At 43.3% G+C, this 18,595-nt stretch overlaps 1 protein-coding gene across 1 annotated transcript in view; it reads right to left on the reverse strand.

The window, feature by feature from the left end:
• Positions 1-18,595, reverse strand: part of PTPRR (protein tyrosine phosphatase receptor type R) — a 106,968-nt gene that overhangs the window by 71,031 nt on the left and 17,342 nt on the right. The window contains exon 2 of the mRNA XM_060279667.2: positions 15,771-16,063. Within this exon, the coding sequence (XP_060135650.2) occupies positions 15,771-16,063 (293 nt within the window). The remainder of the gene's footprint in view (positions 1-15,770; positions 16,064-18,595) is intronic.

The following is an 18,595-nucleotide window of genomic DNA, read 5'->3' on the forward strand; positions in this document are numbered from 1 at the left end:
GCCAGACTTTTACCACTGGGCTTTTCTCTCTTGCTCCTTTTATTTCCTGTTTCTATTTATTCCAGCAATAGAGCAGCACATCTTTTTGGCCAAGTGAGTAAGGATGAGTTATACCAAAAGGAGCCATATACAAACAGTCCATAATTTAGGGCTGCCATATTTCAAAAAGTGAAAATCCAGGGGTTATTTTGTTTTGTTTTTTAGAAGGCTGAATACCAGCTATATCCGGGAAATTCCAGACATTTGGCAACCCTACCAAAATTCTGATTGCTTCAGTGACAAGGTTTGGTATAGCATTGTTATCGCAGACAAATATTAATTCCTTAGCCTTTCAAGCCAAAGTTTTCCTTGTATCCTTAAATTCTAAACCTGAGCATAGCGAATCAGATTTAAGTTTATCTCTTTATTAGGAACTAGAAAACTACTTTTTTAAAAAGGCTGATAGATATTGTAAGGGGGAGAGAGTATAGAGAACCGCCCCCTATCATCAGGAGCAGCTCCTCCCCAAGCAGCCACGGAAGTGCAGGGTCTGAAGGAGGGAGTCAGGAAGCAGAGAGGGAGAGCCAGGGCTCTGGCAGCAGGGAAGAGCCCCTGCTCCACAGGCGGGAAGAGAGAGAGAGAGACGGAAAGGGGGGGGGAGAGGGAAAAGACGGAGCGTAGACCCTTTCCCCCGGCAGCAGAATTAAGGAGGAGGAGAAAAGGGAGGAGATTCGCTGTCCCCAGGCTCCTATGTTGGTCCAAGGGGCGAAAAGGGGCAGTGCCAGATTCTGACACGGAATAGCGCGGACATGAAACCGACAGCTCATCACCCTGTAAATAATGTGCACCAATAAAGACTCTGAAAGACAAGTTTGTGGAGAGTCGTTACTCAGGAGTAGCCACAATAACCTCTGACAGATATTCTAGAGCAGGGGTGTCAAACTCAAATTCATCGGGGGCCGCATCAGCAGTTTGGTCACCCTCAAAGGGCCGGTTGTGTCTGTAGGACTATGTGTCCACTCTTTATTATCATAAATTATTGTCACTGCATTCAATTATTACTGTTTTTTGTAATAATGTAAGCTCATTCCCGCCCCCACGCGGATCACATTCCTGCGTCGTGGCGTGTGTGTGGGAGGGGATGTAAACGAGGCTCCAGAACTACTGTCAGCGGCTATTGTCGGCGGCTACGCGGGCCACATGACGAGGTCTGGCGGGCCGGATTAGGCCCCCGGGCCTTGTGTTTGACACCCGTGTTCTAGAGGCTCCCAGTATGAACATAAACGCTTTACTAATCTTAATCCATTTTTGTTTACCAAGCCTATATGCACATTGCTAATGTTTAAAGACGGTCCAATTATTCAAAGCAAATTACTTATCAAAGACTATTTGACTTGACTTGCAACGAAACCCCTGCTATACTATTTGAAACTCTGGCTAGCTATATAATTTCAGTGAGTGGGAAGCTCAAGTATTTCTTTCCCCTATTTATTATTATTGCATTTCATTTTCTTCATGAACACACAGGAAAATTGAACGTTAGACTCCACAGTTAAACTGCACCTTCTTCCCAATGTATCTGAGTAGTGGATTAGAAACTCTGTTTTTACAGATGTTTAAGATTTATTTGCCCCCCCCCCACCCTGTGCTAGGCACAAACACCGAAAAGGAATGAAAACAATTCCAGGTGTTGTTGTTTTCAAATGGCAACTGGAAAAATGAAGTAAGTGAACAAATGTTCACTAGAATCTAATAAGGTCAATCTAATAAGGTCAATCTATATAGGAGACGGGGAAATAAACGTTAAGTTTCTATCTCAGTTCATCTGATAATAATATACAAAATGCACATTAATCAAATCACATAAACCATATTTACCAAAATCTATCAATCGATAAATTCCAAACTATTGATTCCCTCTTAATGTTCATGACACCTTAAATCCCCAGGCTCTTTAATAATCAGTATTTACATAGTCACTCTTCATTTCTTTAATGTACTTGTAGCTGGTGCTTGCCGGTATGTTCAAAGCAGTGCATTAATTTGAGAGCCTTTCTTAAACTTTCACGTTGCCTCCATACATGTACAAAGCACGGAAAGCATCATATGCTACGAGATTACGCCACTACGGATATTCCTGGAAGCCTCAAATAGGATGACAGGATTAAAATATATAGTTAGCTCCCTGTAAATGTAAACAAATCAGCTTCATTTACATCCTATAAACTAAGGGTGACTCATTCTCCGAGGGTGGGTCCTTATAGCCAAGATGACACCCTTTACATGCAAAGGGGGCAGAGATCAAGAAGCTGAGGAACCCCAAAGTTTGCCAAATGGTAGTTTACAACAGAGCCTAAGGAGATTAAAATAAAAAATAAAAATCCAAATAGCCAGTAAGGATTGGACATGCCCAGTTGCTATGGATTGCTGGCAGTAGAAGTAGGGAATGGAAAAACTGGGGAGGCAATAGTGGAAGGGAGTGTCCTGGAAAAGGTGCATGGCACTGAATAGGTGCCCTTTACATCGCAACGTTTTGCTGCTGTTCCCACTTATTGTTGTTCTAGTAACACATCTGTAGAAAAGTATCTGAAAGCTATTTTATTGCCATCAAAGAACTGCCTATAAAAGTGCCTCGTTCTTAAAATTGTGGATTTCAGTCATTCTAAATATGCATTCTTACAGCTATGAAAATCACTGCCTTCAGTGGCACATGGATTGCATTTTAAGCCTTTAAAAAAATGAAAACTGCAGCTTCCATTCTTTTTAAAATAAAAGCATTTAAAAGAGAGAGAAAAAAACATTTTTGTTATTGTATGAATCAGGAGGCATGGGTAATCTTCTATCACACTCTTCTTTTTGCTCAAGGAAAAGAGTATGCCATTTCCTTTACTCTGAAGTTAAGATTTCCTTTTATCTCCTCGTGTTGTCGTATTCTCTTTGGTCCAGCTGTCTCTTTGCAGGAAAATGTGAACTGCAAAACGGTACAGATCTCCTGCTTATGAACAGAACGTGGTTGTCAGGAGCTGAATTAAAAAGATCCTACACTATTCACCCTCATACATTTCAGGAAAGGTCGTCTGACAAAAGGTAAATGACATCTGGGGTCCCAGAATATATATAGATTTTTCATTCTGCAAAATACTTAAGATCCCACGCTTGTTCCAAAGGAACGAAGAGTCTTCTTACATGTCATTTCATGGTGTGTGCTTTGACAGGGCATGGTATCGTGATGTACTGGGCATTTGAACATGAACACCTATATCTCCCATTCATTTCAGCTCAGCTGGATCATCCCTATACTATACTCACAGTACAATCCTGTAATCTCATTCAGCCAGAGCACTTCTTGACATCTTTGCAGGACATCTTTGCAGTCACGCTTAGGGTCTCTGGCTGCTGATGAGAGTTGGGTGATCTCTTGCTCTTTGTACTTTGTAAATGTACTCTGACTGATACCCTAAAAGTTCAAATCCGAAAACCCTTCCCTACTACTGATCTAGATGATGTTGATGATGATGATAATAATACGCCAGCCTGCCCACAGACTGTCTCTATTGGAAAATAATATATATGATCAGAATAATATTGGAGAAAACTGGGTATTGAAACTTGCTTAACCTAAATCATATATCCCAGTTTCCAGCGGCCCTTTAAAGTACGCTTCACGCAGAGTATACGCAGTCCAGAAGTTGACCTGGCTAAGAAAACACCACCAAGAGCGTAGGGTATTATCTCCCTTATATGAAACCCCTTACTAGCTGCACACTTGTAAAAGAATGCAGATGAAAATACAAATGGTTGGGTTTCTTTAACTGAAAAACAAACTGACTCTAAAGAGACTTTAAACTAAAGATAAATGCTTTCTCTCTTAGCAATGTTATCTACCCACTTTCCAAACCTCCCACAAAATTCCCACAAAACTCCCATTAAACTACCCGAGAATTAACAGCAAACTAGCATTATAACTAAGCAACTCTCATACTAAGATTCAACTAAGGAATCTCTTAAACTGAGAACAACTGAGAGAGTGATCTACTAACAGATGAATCAAACTGAAAGATCTAACTAAGAGATACAGAAGGCTTTCTGGCAGAGCCTTATATACAAGAAGCAGAGCCCACGCCTGTGGGCAATTAACAGAAATCACCTGCACCTGATTCTCTTAAACAGACAGTATTTACATTAGACCGGCTCTAAAGTAACTTGACTATTCAAAAAAATCCAACAGTCTCACCAGAGTGATGCATGCCCTAGTTATCTCCCGCTTGGACTACTGCAATGCGCTCTATGTGGGGCTACCTTTGAAGGAAACTACAACCAATCCAGAATGCGGCAGCTAGACTGGTGACTGGGAGTGGCTGCTGAGACCATATAACACCAGTCTTGAAAGACCTACATTGGCTCCCAGTATGTTTGTGAGCACAATTCAAAGTGTTGGCGCTGACCTTTAAAGCCTCGGCCCTGTATACCTGAAGGAGCATCTCCAACCCCACTGTTCAGTCCAGACACTGAGGGCCTTCTGGCAGTTCCCTCACTGCGAGAAGCAAAGTTACAGTGAACCAGGTAGAGGGCCTTCTCGGTAGTGGCGCCTGCCCTGTGGAACGCCCTCCCATCAGATGTCAAGGGTATAAACGACTACCTGACTTTTAGAAGACATCTGAAGGCAGCCCTGTTTAGGGACGTTTTTAATGTTTGATGTTTTATCATGTTTTTAATATTCTGTTGGGAGCCACTCAGAGTGGCTGGGGAAACCCAGCCAGATGACCGGGGTATAAACAATATAATAATAATAATAATAATAATAATAATAATAATAATAATAATAATAATACACATTAAAGAACATTAACGATTAAGACATAATAAAAGCATACTGACAGACAGCCTAATAATAAAATTAGTCATCGTAATAACAGTCTTCTCCCCCACACTTCCACAGGCCATAATTTAATAGCCATAGGCCTGGGTAAAGAGCAGGCATCCCCAAACTTCGGTCCTCCAGATGTTTTGGACTACAATTCCCATCTTCCCCGACCACTGGTCCTGTTAGCTGGAGGGCTGCAGTTTGGAGGGCCGCAGTTTGGGGATGCCTGGTAAAGAGGAATGTTTTTGCCTGGTGCCTAAAGACATGTAATGATGGTGCCAGGTGAGCTTTAAATGTCTGGTGTGGATCTGCCCAAAGTAGCAGAGCTCAGGGACACATTTCAGCCAGGCAAAGGAGGTTGCAAAAGCAAGGATGGTGAGGTGGCATAAGAGTCAACTCCTAGGGGCCAAGTTCCCCTCAGCCCCCATAATAAAATAATTGAGGAGGCTGCCCCCCTCCAAGTTGATTGGCATTGCCATTCAAATGAGATGTGCACACCATGTCTTGTGATCAATTATATGGCACGGGGCTTACCTGGGGGGCCCTAATATTTTATTCAAGTTGGCAACCCTGTGAGTTGGTGCAGTTCAGGAGGGGTGTGACCAGCTGGGGTCACATTTGTCCCTGGGCCTGACGTTCCCTATCGCTAACACAGGGAATAAACAGCAGCAGCACCTTATTTGAATATTGGTTCTAAAAAGCAATTTTCAATACAGAGCTCAAGACTTCCAATGCTGAACGCTTTCACACTTGGCAGCACAAAGCATTTATGTCAAACAGTTCGGGGTTGTGGGGTTGTTGTTTTTTGCTTCTCATATTCCTCACATGCCTTTCACTGGGTATTATAATCACCTGTGTGTCCCTGCAGTTCTTGTAAAGGCAAGAACCACAATAAAGAGGCAATTTTTTGCTAGTTTGCCTTTGGGTGCATTTGATTTAAAATGACTTCAGAGGTAGGCTTTTAAGAGATTGCTTTGAACTAAAGGAACAAGCTGCCTGGGAAACTGAGGAAAGCCCCCTTGTCACTTGTTGCCTGTCATCCCACGTAGACACATTGCAACAATCTCCTATGGAAATCTTCTGTTAAAAGGACGAAAATAGGGAGTAAATTGACACGACCAGTGGGGCTGTGTTGGGGGAATGTGGAGGAGTGAAGCTCTGGGACTTTTTCAGAGCAGCAAACGTACTGCTCTGCTTTCCTTTGGACCACATCAGAGAGGCTGAGGGGGGATCTTGCTGTCTGGGCAGCCCAGGACCCCCATACACACTGCCCAGGCTTGCACACCATGGAGAGTTGCTTCAGTGCTGCTAGTGCTGCGGCTTGACTTCACCCCTGGAGGCACACTCCATTGTCTCTCAAGACAGTTGGATCCCAACAACACTGCTTGGAAGGATTGAGAAGTCCATTTGTCCACCTTCGATTGCCCACCTTTCATGGGACTCTCTCGTGGCAGGAGGGGGCCCGTGGAGGGTGGGTAAGAAGAAGGTGGAAGATATGTTAAGAAGGGAAAGGGATAAGTTTAGAGATTAGGTATAAATGTTGGAATGTTTGCTTAAAGAATAAGAGTTGAAATTGGGATGAAGAAATCTGCTATGATTATTAGTAGGAAACTATGAAAATCAGGAAGAAGGGATTTGAGGAAGTCACCAAGATAATGTCAAACAAAGTAAGAGATTGAAAATATGATGTATATTATTTGCTTGTTTTTGTTTTTTTAAAAAGATTTTAATGTACGTATGGATAAATAGTTGGGTGGACACCCGCCTGCATCTCTCCTTCTCATCCTAGAGCCTCTTGGTGGCAGGTGGAGGCTCTGGGGGGAGGGAGGGTGGGGTGGGGACAAACCCAATTACTGTATAAAATGGACTACCTTCGACTGCCCACCTTTCATGAGACTCTCTTGTGGCAGAAGGGGGCTCGTGGAGGGGGGGATGGAAGAAGGGGGAGATTATGCTGTGTATGTTTTTCTTTATTATGTAAAATCAATAAAAAGTTATTTTAAAAAAGAGAAGTCCATTTGTAGATACTGTATAGCATTTTTTATCTATTTTATACTTGGCAGCACAAAGACCTTTGATCTATTTTTATTTTATACCTTTGATACATTTTTATATTTGTATTGAGAAATGTTTTTTCTTTCTGACTATCGGTCAAATAAAGTATATTGTATTGTATTGTACACCTTTGATCCTATGCCAGATTGCTTGACAAAAGTCGGGTCTATGCGACTCATTTACACTGACTGAATGAAGAAAGAAAGTGATTAAAGTGAAGGACAGTCTAGTCCTGGTCTGTAAGTATGTTGAATATAATTAGATTTTAGACTGCAATAATTAATTAATGTGTTAATGGAAGTTGTCTGGCATGCTGCTAATGAATTTGCTTGCTCTCCTGTGACGCTATCTTGACTTTCCCTTAAGATTCTAAAAATCCATGAGCCTTTGCACTGGACGTACATTAGCTATGATTTCCTATAAGTGTTTAGAATAAAACTGAACAGGCAATCAATAAGGATGGTTTGTAAAAAGACAAGACATATTGGTCACATTAGGACGGCAGAAATGAGTCCATTACATGCAGGTTTTGCCCTGTATGGAAGAAGTTAGGAATTGCCAGCAAAGCAGGGCTTGTGTTTCATTAGCCTGAGCGACTGTTCTGTTATAGGTCAAAGTCATATTCTATGCAGCACAATGGTAATTGTGCCAGCAGCCATTTGCCCAAATAATTCATAATTACAAAAATACTAACAGATCACAGAAAGACCAAAGCAAGCAAACAAAAACCACTTGTACCATTCTTGGGCAAAAAGACAGCATAGCCAATACAATTTCAAAACTGAAATCTCTGTATAATGTTGTTTTCATCTGGCATTCTTTAATTTTGCTGGTTCGTACTGTATTGCTCAACTGTGTTATTTGGAGCAGTTGGGAAACATTTTGCACCCCCCAAAACAGTATATTAATGCCCCAAATAATACATAATTATGGGAGAAGGATAAGTGGGGAGGGGAGAGAAGGAAAACAACTACCCAAACTGTTAATCTGAATTGAAATTTAACACAACATAGCATTTATGGACTAGATGACTCTCGGGGTCCCTTCCAACTCGACAGTTCGGTGATTTCCATACCATCATCTCTCAAGTATATATCACCCAAGACTGTGGAGAATAGATTCTCACAGTATTCTCCAAGAACTGATAAAGGACATAAAACTCTATTTCAAACCCACATTGGAACAAAGATTGCATGAGGGTTCACATATATTTATCATATATCTTCTTGACCATACCCAATACTAATGCCTAATTAGAATGTTTTATTGCATATATATTCTTAGCTCTAGTTCTTCCCCATAAGGCTTCTACCATGCAGTGAACAGGACATGCATTAACTCAACCTTCGATTTCTGAAAACCTTTCACCCGTCTCTTTCTGGAACACAGCCAAAGAAGAATTAAGCTCCATTACCAATTGTCAGTCAGGAGTGACCTTGAAGCAAAGGACAACAGAAGGATGATTCAACATTTGTTATGGGAACTATAATATAATATAATATAATATAATATAATATAATATAATATAATATAATATAATATAGATCCCAGCTTGGCCCCATTTGCAAAACTTGCTAACAGTCCACTAGTTTGTTTGTTTTTAAGGCAAAGCTTCCTCATGCATTTACAGCCTACAAGGTATAGGCCATTAAATCACGGCATCAGGAAGATGGTCCCCATTTTGGTCCAGATGGAACAGAAGGATCAATGTGGGATCAGGGGCAGAGGGCACATGATTTTGAGGGGGCGCAAACCACATGCCCCAACATAGGGATTCCCATCCTACCCTGCCTGCTGCCATTGGTCTCTGGGCCCCAGAGTCCAGCCTGTCCTTGCAGTAGTGCCACTGTGCCCCTCGCTGAATGGAAGCCTGACCAGCATTGGGGTGATGCACCCGCCTAAGGCTGCATCGGCTGGCTGAACTCCTCCCTGCGTGGGCTGGCGGGCAGGTGGCTCAGTGCAGCCCTGTGAGCCCTCTGTGCCCTGTGCCCACCCCACAACAGCAGCGGTGAGGGCTGGGCTGGCACAGTGGGTTTTGTGTACATGGTATGCGACACTAGTCCCAGAAAAGACCCCTTGAATTAAAGGACATGATTAACATGTTCATTCGTTTCAATGGGTCGGATTTGAGTAGAATTTAGTTGAATGCAGTCCTACGGCTGCAGTCCTATGCCCACTTGCCTGGGATCAATGCCCATTTAATCTGTGAAGCTTGCTTCCAAGTATATGTGCATAGGACCGCACTGCACAAATGATAAATTAAGAATATATTGCACTCTTATTTTTCCTTTTCATTTTATATGGAACATGACAAAAGAAAAATGCCTTTGGGGTGTTCTAGTGTACATGAGAGTCTAAACACCATCTTTTTTGCCATCTCTACAAAGACTGACAGCCAACACAATGCCAGCATAATAGTTCGTCCCACAATTATCCCTGCTGAAGTGCACCGAAGGAAGCAAAAAGGAAATGAGGCCAGCAAACTTCTTTGTGCAAACAAAACACAGAACGACAGAGCTGGAGAGGAGCTGGAGGCTCCTGGAGGCTCCGTGGATGCCATTTGGAACACGTGCCGTGACAATTAGAATTATTCACAAAATAAATGGGACGAGGCATCTTTCCCTAAGAAGGAAATCTGGGATCTGACGGCTACATAGCTTGAAGGAATCATGTTGCCATAAAATGGTCCAAACCATAAAAAGAAAATGAAGGTGTTGGGGGGGGGGAATCAAAGGAAGGTGAAGTTAAATGGTAAGATACATGCATGTAATGACCTACTTCCACACTGCATGCTGCCAGAGGATATCCCTTGATACCAGTGTGCAGACCCAGCCCTACCATTAGACAGAGTGAAGCAGCTGCCTCAGGCGGCAGCTGCTAAAGGTCACAGCAGCCCTTTTACTGTTCACCCTAAATCTACAGTTCTGTTCTGCCCCCCCCCCGAACTACCCTGCAACCCTCGGGTATAGTGTTGCCCTGTCACAAGTACTAAAGAAAGATTCAACTGCTAGTCCAGTTGGACTGCGTGCAGGATTGGAGGGTGGGCACTATCATCTACTTCGCCTCAGGCAGCAAAATGTCTTGGGCCAGGCCTGCTAAGTGGTGTTTCTTAGCCCTGCAGGGCTAGATTAAGACATGCTGAGGCTCTAAACCAGGCATCCCCAAACTTCGGCCCTCCAGATGTTTTGGACTACAATTCCCATCTTCCCCGACCACTGGTCCTGTTAGCTAGGGATCATGGGAGTTGTAGGCCAAAACATCTGGAGGGCTGCAGTTTGGGGATGCCTGTTCTAAACAATGCCAAGTTTAGGAGGCCGCATCATGTTAGAAAAATACACATTTTTCAGTGACACAAAGCACGATGAAAACAGAAATACTAAACTTTTAAATTTTTGTATATGAGGATTCAGTGAAAACTAATGACCTAACAAAAACATAAACAACTTGCTTTAGGGAAGCTTTTAATGCAGTGTTTCTCAACCAGTGTGCCTCCAGATGTTTTGGGACTACAACTCCCATCATTCCTGACCACTGGTCTTGCTAGCTAGGGATGATGGGAGTTGTAGTCCCAAAACATCTGGAGGCACACTGGTTGAGAAACACTGTTTTAATGTTTGATGGATTTCTGTGTTTTAATGTTTTGTTGGAAGCCGCCCAGAGTGGTTGGGGGAACGCGGCCAGATGGGCAGGGTATAAATAATAAATTATTATTATTAGCCTATTTGCATGTGAAATACCTTTAAATGAAAACACCTTATGAATGGCATATACAAAAACTACATTATAGTTATTTATGAACAGATTTATCAACACTATATGACAAGGAATTGTGTAGCTATTAAGTAAATTTTTGCCATCTCACCATACCCAGCAAGTGCCCTGGAAAAAGGGGACATCCCGTTTTCATGTGTGAACACGGAAACCATTTTTGGTGCCGTGATCTCATGCAATTTTGCACCAAGATCTCGCCCCGGAAAAGTGCTTTTTGGGAGACTGCAGTCTTGGGCACCATGCAAGCATGGCCCTGAAAAGAAGGGCATCTTTTGGGCTTCGTGATTTTGTGCGGGTCATATGACTCGGACGGGAGCACAGGTGGGAAGACCCACATACTGGTTTAGGCACTCGAGATGTTGGAGGGTATGCCTCAAAACAACATCTGTTTTATAGTCTGTTTACCCTGTTTCCTTTATTAACCAATCATGTGAAACTTGAAATCTAGTTTTAAAAAATTGAATTTAGAGGCCCCTCATAATCTGAGGCTCTGAGTTGTAGTTTGCTTAGTTTATGCATAAAGCAGGCCCTGCACATGGGTCAATGAGCTATCACACAGTTCATTGGCAACAGGTGTTTTTCGCATTTTGATGAAATTGCCATTGTGTGGGAGTTGCAAAAAAACCTTCCATATTGAGGAGCATCTATTCCACAATAATCACCGGCCTGCAAGAGTCCTAGGGCAAAGGCCAGGCCAGAAGATCACATTTCAAAGTGCAAACAATAACACCTTTTATTTTCCCTTTCTAATTTATTTTTCAAATTGCACCAGACAGTTCCCATTCAAACAGGGCAAGTTGTCAGGTGTGATTGGATTTTTCGGTTTTCAGTTCAGCCAGTTCTGTGAACATCAAATCTTCTGGGAAACTAGGAAAGCCACATTTGATCTTATATTTTATTTCAAGTGCTTCTTTTTTTAAAAAAATAAAAAATAAAAACTTAAGGCAGTCGACTGTGAACATTTGAAAAAGAAAAGAAAAGGCACAGTTAAAGCACAAACTTAAAGAGGAACAATAAGTCTGAAACTGTGGGGCCTACTTATGGTATAATCAAATTCTGCTTAGGGCACTTAGAAATTGCATTGCAATTTCCTGTTGCTCCTTAATAGAAAAGGCTAAAAACATCAGATAAGAACAACATTGTCTTGCAGTAGGAAGCCCCTCAAGGTTATATGAAATTATGCCTGGGAGGGGGGGAAAATCCCTCTACCTCCTATTCATACAAATAAAATGATCAGGTTTACACCAAGATGTATCCTTATATTATCCTTTGGCATAGTTCCTTTGTTGAGAGATTCACAAAGCAATTCCCTTTTTCTTTTTGCTTAGCTACATCCAGTTCTCAGCATCTGCAGTCTGTTTCAAGGAAATGGTAACAGGGTAGAAATACAGCTTTTGGTGTTTTGTTTTTTAAAAAGATTAATGCAAAATTTTCACTCATAATAAGGAGGATTGATAGCACATTCGCCCACCCACCACCCCTGCTTCTACTTTGCAAATACATAAAGCTGGATTGTGCTCAGAACCTTCTTGTTCTGCTGCAAGCGCTGGCAGCATTTAAAAGGAAGAAATAAGCTCGCTTTCCAGACTTTCCTACTCCATCACAATGCACTCAAAGGATGCAATTGGACTGCAGGAAATATTATGACCTGCAATTGCTCTCATGAGTTCAAGAACCAGGAGCACCACTAAAGTCAGGATCTAAAGGTCAGGTTTCCTTGGCAAAACCCACTCAAAGAAATGGGACCTGTAAAATAACAATTGCTGATCTGATAGTGGGAGGGGAGGGGGGGTATCTTAGGCAGCCAGATTCTTTATAATAACTAGTCCCCATGCTTTAAACTCTCTTTCCTCCCACCCCCTTTCCCTCACATGCCATGTCTTCTTAGATTGTAAACCTGAAAGCAGGGAGTTCTGGATTTTTGTAAGCCACCCTAGCAAGCCTGAGTAAATGGTTGAAATCAATATCATTTTATTTTAAACATTATTCCACCCTTTCCCCAATAAGCCCAAGGCATCCTACACTGATCTTCCCCCATATTTTTTTATATATCCTCAGGATAACCTTATGAGCCGTGCTATTCTTCTAGAAAAAGAGGTGCCGGAACTCAGCATGAACACCTCCCTTGCTCTCTTATAATGGCGCCTGAGAGGTGCTGAAACTGAACTCCATCAAGTTCCAGCTGAAAAAAAGCTCTGCCTATGAGGTACCGTTTTCTCCGAAAATAAGACACCGTCTTATATTTATTTTTCCTCAAAAAAAAAACCACTATGTCTTATTTTCGGGGTATGGCTTATATTCCTTGAATGCTTAAAAATCCTGCTCCAGCTTATTTTATGGCTACGTCTTATTTTCGGAGAAACAGGGTAGGCTGACATGAGATACAGCAGCTGGCCCAAGTCAGGGGCATAGGAAGGAGAGTGTGGGGGGTGCGGTTTGTCCCGGGTGTCACCATGACTGGGGGTGACAAAATGGCGGACGACACTCATCACTGTGGGACCTGCAGCACACACGAGCCATGCGTCTCGGCACCCACAGGCTCCGCGCTGTCCGCCCGCTGCCTCCCGCCCAGCTGTAGGGCGGCTGAGGCCCCCTTGTGCGCCCCATCCCTATGGGTGCCGTATGTCCTGTATGGGCACCCCATACCCCGTCTCGTCCCTAGGGGCACAGTCTCGTCCCTGTGGGCGCCATGCCCCCCGTGGCGCCCATAGGGATGGCATGGGATGGAATGGGGCGCACAGCACCCATAGGGACGGGGGCGCCACGGCGCCCATAGGGACGGCACGGGGTGGGCACAGTGCCCCACCCCTATGGGAGGTTCTCCCCACCCCTGGGTACGCCGCCCCAGGTGCCTGAGAGGCTTCCTTTGCCGCTGGCCCAAGTCACCAGCTTCAGATCTGAACCATTATTTGAGTAGGTGTGTTGATATTGTAAACCTGCCTCAGTGGCACTGATCAAAAGGTGGTGCAACTGGGGGTTAATAAATGAATACATATAATGGATTCAGATAAAGACCCCCTGAGAGAACACAGGAGAAGCCCTACTATCAAAGCCTTCCCTAAGATTTCCAAAAAGCAAAACTCGGTGGGGAAGCTGTGACCACCACAACCCCTGGCTGTTGTTGGACTCCAGCTCCCATCAGTCCCAGCCAGTATGGCCAATGGTGAGGCCTGATGGAAGTTGTAGTCCCCAAAACCTTCTGAAGGTTGCCAGTTCCCCAACCCTGACATAACCTCATTTCTTTGAAGGTGACTAATGCACAGGGGAGCGCCCTTGTGTTCCTGAAAGGTCAGCAAGATGACAAAAAAACGCTCCTGAAAGTTCAAAGCAAAAAAGAAGGGGGGACAAAAGAAGGAAGCAAACAAAGAGGAAAAGTGCATGGCAATAAAATGCAAATCATTCAAAAAAATGCTTTGAGAGGGGAATTACTCTCTGTGGGGAAGGACATTCAGATTCTTAAACCCAAATCTCTCCTAACCACTCACTGGCCCACAGCTTTCCTGGATCACGGGAGAACCCCTACTGTCAAGGCTTCCCCAAAGACATTCCTGAGGGAAATTTATTTGCCAATGATGATTCAGTTTGGCAGTTGACTCTCCTCTCCATAATTGTGCACTGAAATAACTTCTCTGCCCACCCCAATACGGCAAGTAGAGAGTCCTCAGATATCCTCACAGAAGGGCTTGTACTCTAAATAGAGGCTAACCGGGTGCTTAATTCACACTGCTGTGCTCCAGCCATTGCTGCCCATATGGCTCTCAGTCAGGCCGGCACTCATACTAGAGCAGCCTTTGCTCTGCACAAATGCATTAAGTAGAGGAAGTCAGGCCTCTCACTAGGCAGCTAATGGAGATTTAATAGGGCAGTTATGTAAGAATGACCAACTGCAAATGTGCTTAATTCAGGCTTCAGGTATTTATGTAAAAAAAAAAACCAAAAAAAACCCCACACAGTAGAAGAATTCAGGCCACATCGAGGGAGCTTTCACATTCTGTTCTTCACAATTATATGGGGTTGCCATATAATTCATGCAGCACATTTTCCTTTTAAAAAGCAGCTGCTGCTGTGTTTATGGTAGCTGTGTTGAGCGTGCGCCTGCCTCCCACCTGCATGGCTCAGCTTTATCCACATGCGGGAAAAGAAAGGAAGTTTGGCAATTCTTTTGGTCTTTGCCAATCTGGATGCAGCTCCCATCAATCTCAGTCAGCATGGATGGCCGAGGCTGATGGGAGTTGTAGTCCAAAACATCTGGAGGGCACCAGGTTGGCAAAGATTGTACCAGAGGATTTTCCACCTTATTTTCATTGACACTGCTGCTGTATCTCTAACAACTACACAGAAGAGAGGCAGGTGTCCTCATCACTGCATCTCCTCAGCCACATTTCCTATAGCCTCCATATATTGTTAGGCTCCAACTCCCATAAGTCCACTCAGTGTGCCCAGTGGTCAGGGATGACCACTGTTGCTCCTCTTTCCTACAGAGATGAAAAAGGAAATGCAACTCTTGGAAATGAATAGTTTGTCCTGCAAATGCTGTCTCTAGTACACCCAGGGCAACCAATGGCAAGAAAAAGGGGCTTGGTCTTGAGTCGGTGGTCCTCAACATTTGTTTGTTTCACACTAGGAAAGTTTGTAAATTCAAATTCATTCATCATTTTGCTCTTCGTTTCCTAGCAAAGCCTTCAGGGCTTCTTACACTTTATCACCTTCTGTGTACCACAGGTTACGGCTGGGTTTGTCTAGTTTATCAGCAAGTGCAAGAAAGCAGATGTTCCCAAGGTATCCTGCAGCATCGGAAAGGTTTTGGTTTTGTTGAGGATCATTCAATCACGCTCAACCCCTAACTTCTAAAACATACATGGTCTCTGCCTTTTGTGCCACCAGGAGCCTAAAAACCAACAACAGGCTACACCAGGGATAGATAACACATTGCACTCTAGGTGTGGTGAGCTACAACTCTCATTATCCCCACCAACTGTCTATGCCAGCTTGGACTGATAGGAGTTGGACTTCAATGACACCTGGATGGACACAGCTTCCTCACCCCTGGAGTAGATGGTTCTCAGCTATGATGCCAGAACTTAAGAGTGAGAAAACTTACCACAGTTATCACATTAGCTGCTGGAATAGGCAGATTTTCCACTTCCTGGTCCTCATCCCCGGTCATAGCTAATAGGTTGAGGGAGGGTTCGTACGCTGGCTTAACTATGGCAGCAGGGTGCAGCTTGCTTATTTTCCCATGGGAAGATAAGTGGGAATTGTGCCCATAATCCTTCCGATCACTTGTATCCAAACTTTTCTCGACACTTTGCACATGGTGGTAAATGAATATTGGCTTCCTGCTCATTCTCTGATGAATTGCCAAGAAGTGATCATTGTCTCCTGAAAAGCATCCTGTTAAAAAAACAGAAGAAGAGGAAGATAAGTCATTATTTCCCCTTACTAGTTCTTGATTTAGGATGATTTAAAACAAAAACAGAAACAAGACTCTTTCAAAAAGAATAAAAAGAGAGAGAGTCATTTTTTGGTTATGCCCATTCCCTTACCACAGGCATCCCCAAACTTTGGCCCTCCAGATGTTTTGGACTACAATTCCCATCTTCCCTGACCACTGGTCCTGTTAGCTAAGGATCATGGGAGTTGTAGGCCAAAACATTTGGAGATCTGCAGTTTGGGGGTGCCTGCCTTACCATCTTGAAGTAATGAACCGTATTGGGGAAATGTAGAGAAACACATTTGAATGTGGTATGCTGTGTGCCGGAAATGTTTTGTGGGGTTGTATTTGTTGACACCGTCATTTAAACGCTCGCACTATACAGCTCAAAAGAAACCTTATTCTTCACTCTTTGCAAATTTGTTACATTTGCCACCATATGCACTATGTGCGCACTGCCTATATTTTTGACTGGCTTTGCTAAGCTCTTCGCCATCTATGACAAGATGTACTTTTTTTTTAAAAAAAAAAAAATCCACTTCACATACATGATGCTCTCTTCAAAATAGGTTCCCAACAGCTGCAGTTAAGGAAGAGGTTTGCTCCTATCTCTGATGTAATTAATGTAATTTGTACCTTGTCTGCCGATTAAGGAGGAAACAATTATTGTTGATCAAAAACAGCCCCACACTCTTGTCTCCAGATATCAGATTTCACGGATAGTACAAAACCAGATGGGGACTGGGAATTTAAAAAACAAGGCAGGACTCCCACCTGACAGTATTAGGCTCAGAGAAGGAAGGATATATGGTACATCTTGTTGGAAGTGGAGGGGAAGTCAAAGGCATTGAGCTCTTGGGTTTGAGCTTTGTGAGCATCAGAAGATTTTCCAGGTCTGCCTTATTACAAGGAATTTATGCAGAAATGTAATGTAGAAGTCATGTAGTCCTTGGCAAGGAGATGTTGGCTGCCCAGAGCAATGAAGGAGCATCCCAGGGAGTGTGCAGGCAGGTGGGCTCCTAGCCACTCTGAGCCAAAGTGGGGAGGTGCAGTTTTTGTGCCCCCCTGGGCCTGCACCCTTGGTGGGGGCAAACCTAACCAACCCCATGGTATGTCCCTGTAGACACAAGATTGGAAAGGATTTAACACATCCAATATCATGTATGTGTTTTGCCAGATTTTAAACATCTAAAGGGCATTTTCACATTAGAAATGGCTTTTAATCTAGGAAGTGTCACTGGTGTTAAGAAAAATATCTCTGTTCCACTTTCTTTAGCATTTCACTCAAGGTAGACTTTATTGGTTTAGAGGCATGGGAAGTGCAAAAAAACTTATTGTATTTTTAATATCAATGATGCTTCAAACAACCCCCTTGGATACATTTAACACAGTACCTATTTTGAAGCCTGTAAACAGGACCTGAGTACAACTGTACTCCATTTGTGATTCCAAGCAACAGGTATGCAAGATGCATGATGACTCCAAGAGCAGAGACAGAACATAGCCATCATGAATAGTGACCACCAACGGTCAGAGATGATGGAAATTATAACCCAACATCTGGATGGCACAGGTTCTCTCTTTTAGCTCTTTGCCCGGGTTTCCCAAACTTGAATCTCCAGCCTTTTTGGATAACTCCCATCATCCCTAATTAGCAGGACCAGTGGCCAAGGATGGTGGGAACTGTAGTCCAAAAACAGCTGGAGACCCAAGTTTGGGAAACCCTGCTACAGCCCTTGTCATACATCCATGTCAGCACATAGGAAGAATCTGCTGAATTGTGCCAATGGTCCATCTATCCCAGAATCCTGTTCTCACAGTGGCTGCCCTGATGTCTATAGGAAGCCCCAAACCAGGACTTGAGGACAACAGCAACTGGCCTTCAGAAACCTACTGCTTCTGACAGAGGAGGCAGAACACAGCCACAGCAGGGGAGACAGAAGGATTGCAAAGGACTGTGACTAGATTAACACAAAAGGAGGTTGGGATAGCCAGTGTGGTGCCTTCCTGATTGGGTGCCCTCCCATCATCCAGTGACTATGCTGGCTGGGGCTGATAGGGGATGGAGTTAATCAACCTCCAAATGGTATCATATTGGTGGCATAACAGGATGGGGTGGGTTGTTGTTTTGGCAATATTTTACTTTGCATATCAGCATAGACCTGTCCTTGAAAAAGACATCTCTAAATAGTGATGGGATCTCTAATAACCGAAATGGTATTTATGATATCAGGTGAAGAGTCAGAGAACTAACAGGCTGTGACAGCTCAGGGGATATAATCTTACAGTCTTTACCATCAGACATCAATGACATCAAATAACCCTGTGAGTTTGCTACATCGAAAAGTAACATGAGACAGAGCAATATGAACTTGCAGAAAGATCCTGCAATCTGTTTTCAGGATGTGACTAATTAAAATCAGGATCTTACACCTATGATTTCAGTTTATAACCTCAAAATTGTATCTTCTTGAAAGGAGTATACAGCCATA

The sequence above is a fragment of the Zootoca vivipara genome, chromosome 9 (assembly GCF_965207765.1).
Source record: "Zootoca vivipara chromosome 9, rZooViv2.hap1.1, whole genome shotgun sequence".
Classification (NCBI taxonomy): domain Eukaryota; kingdom Metazoa; phylum Chordata; class Lepidosauria; order Squamata; family Lacertidae; genus Zootoca; species Zootoca vivipara.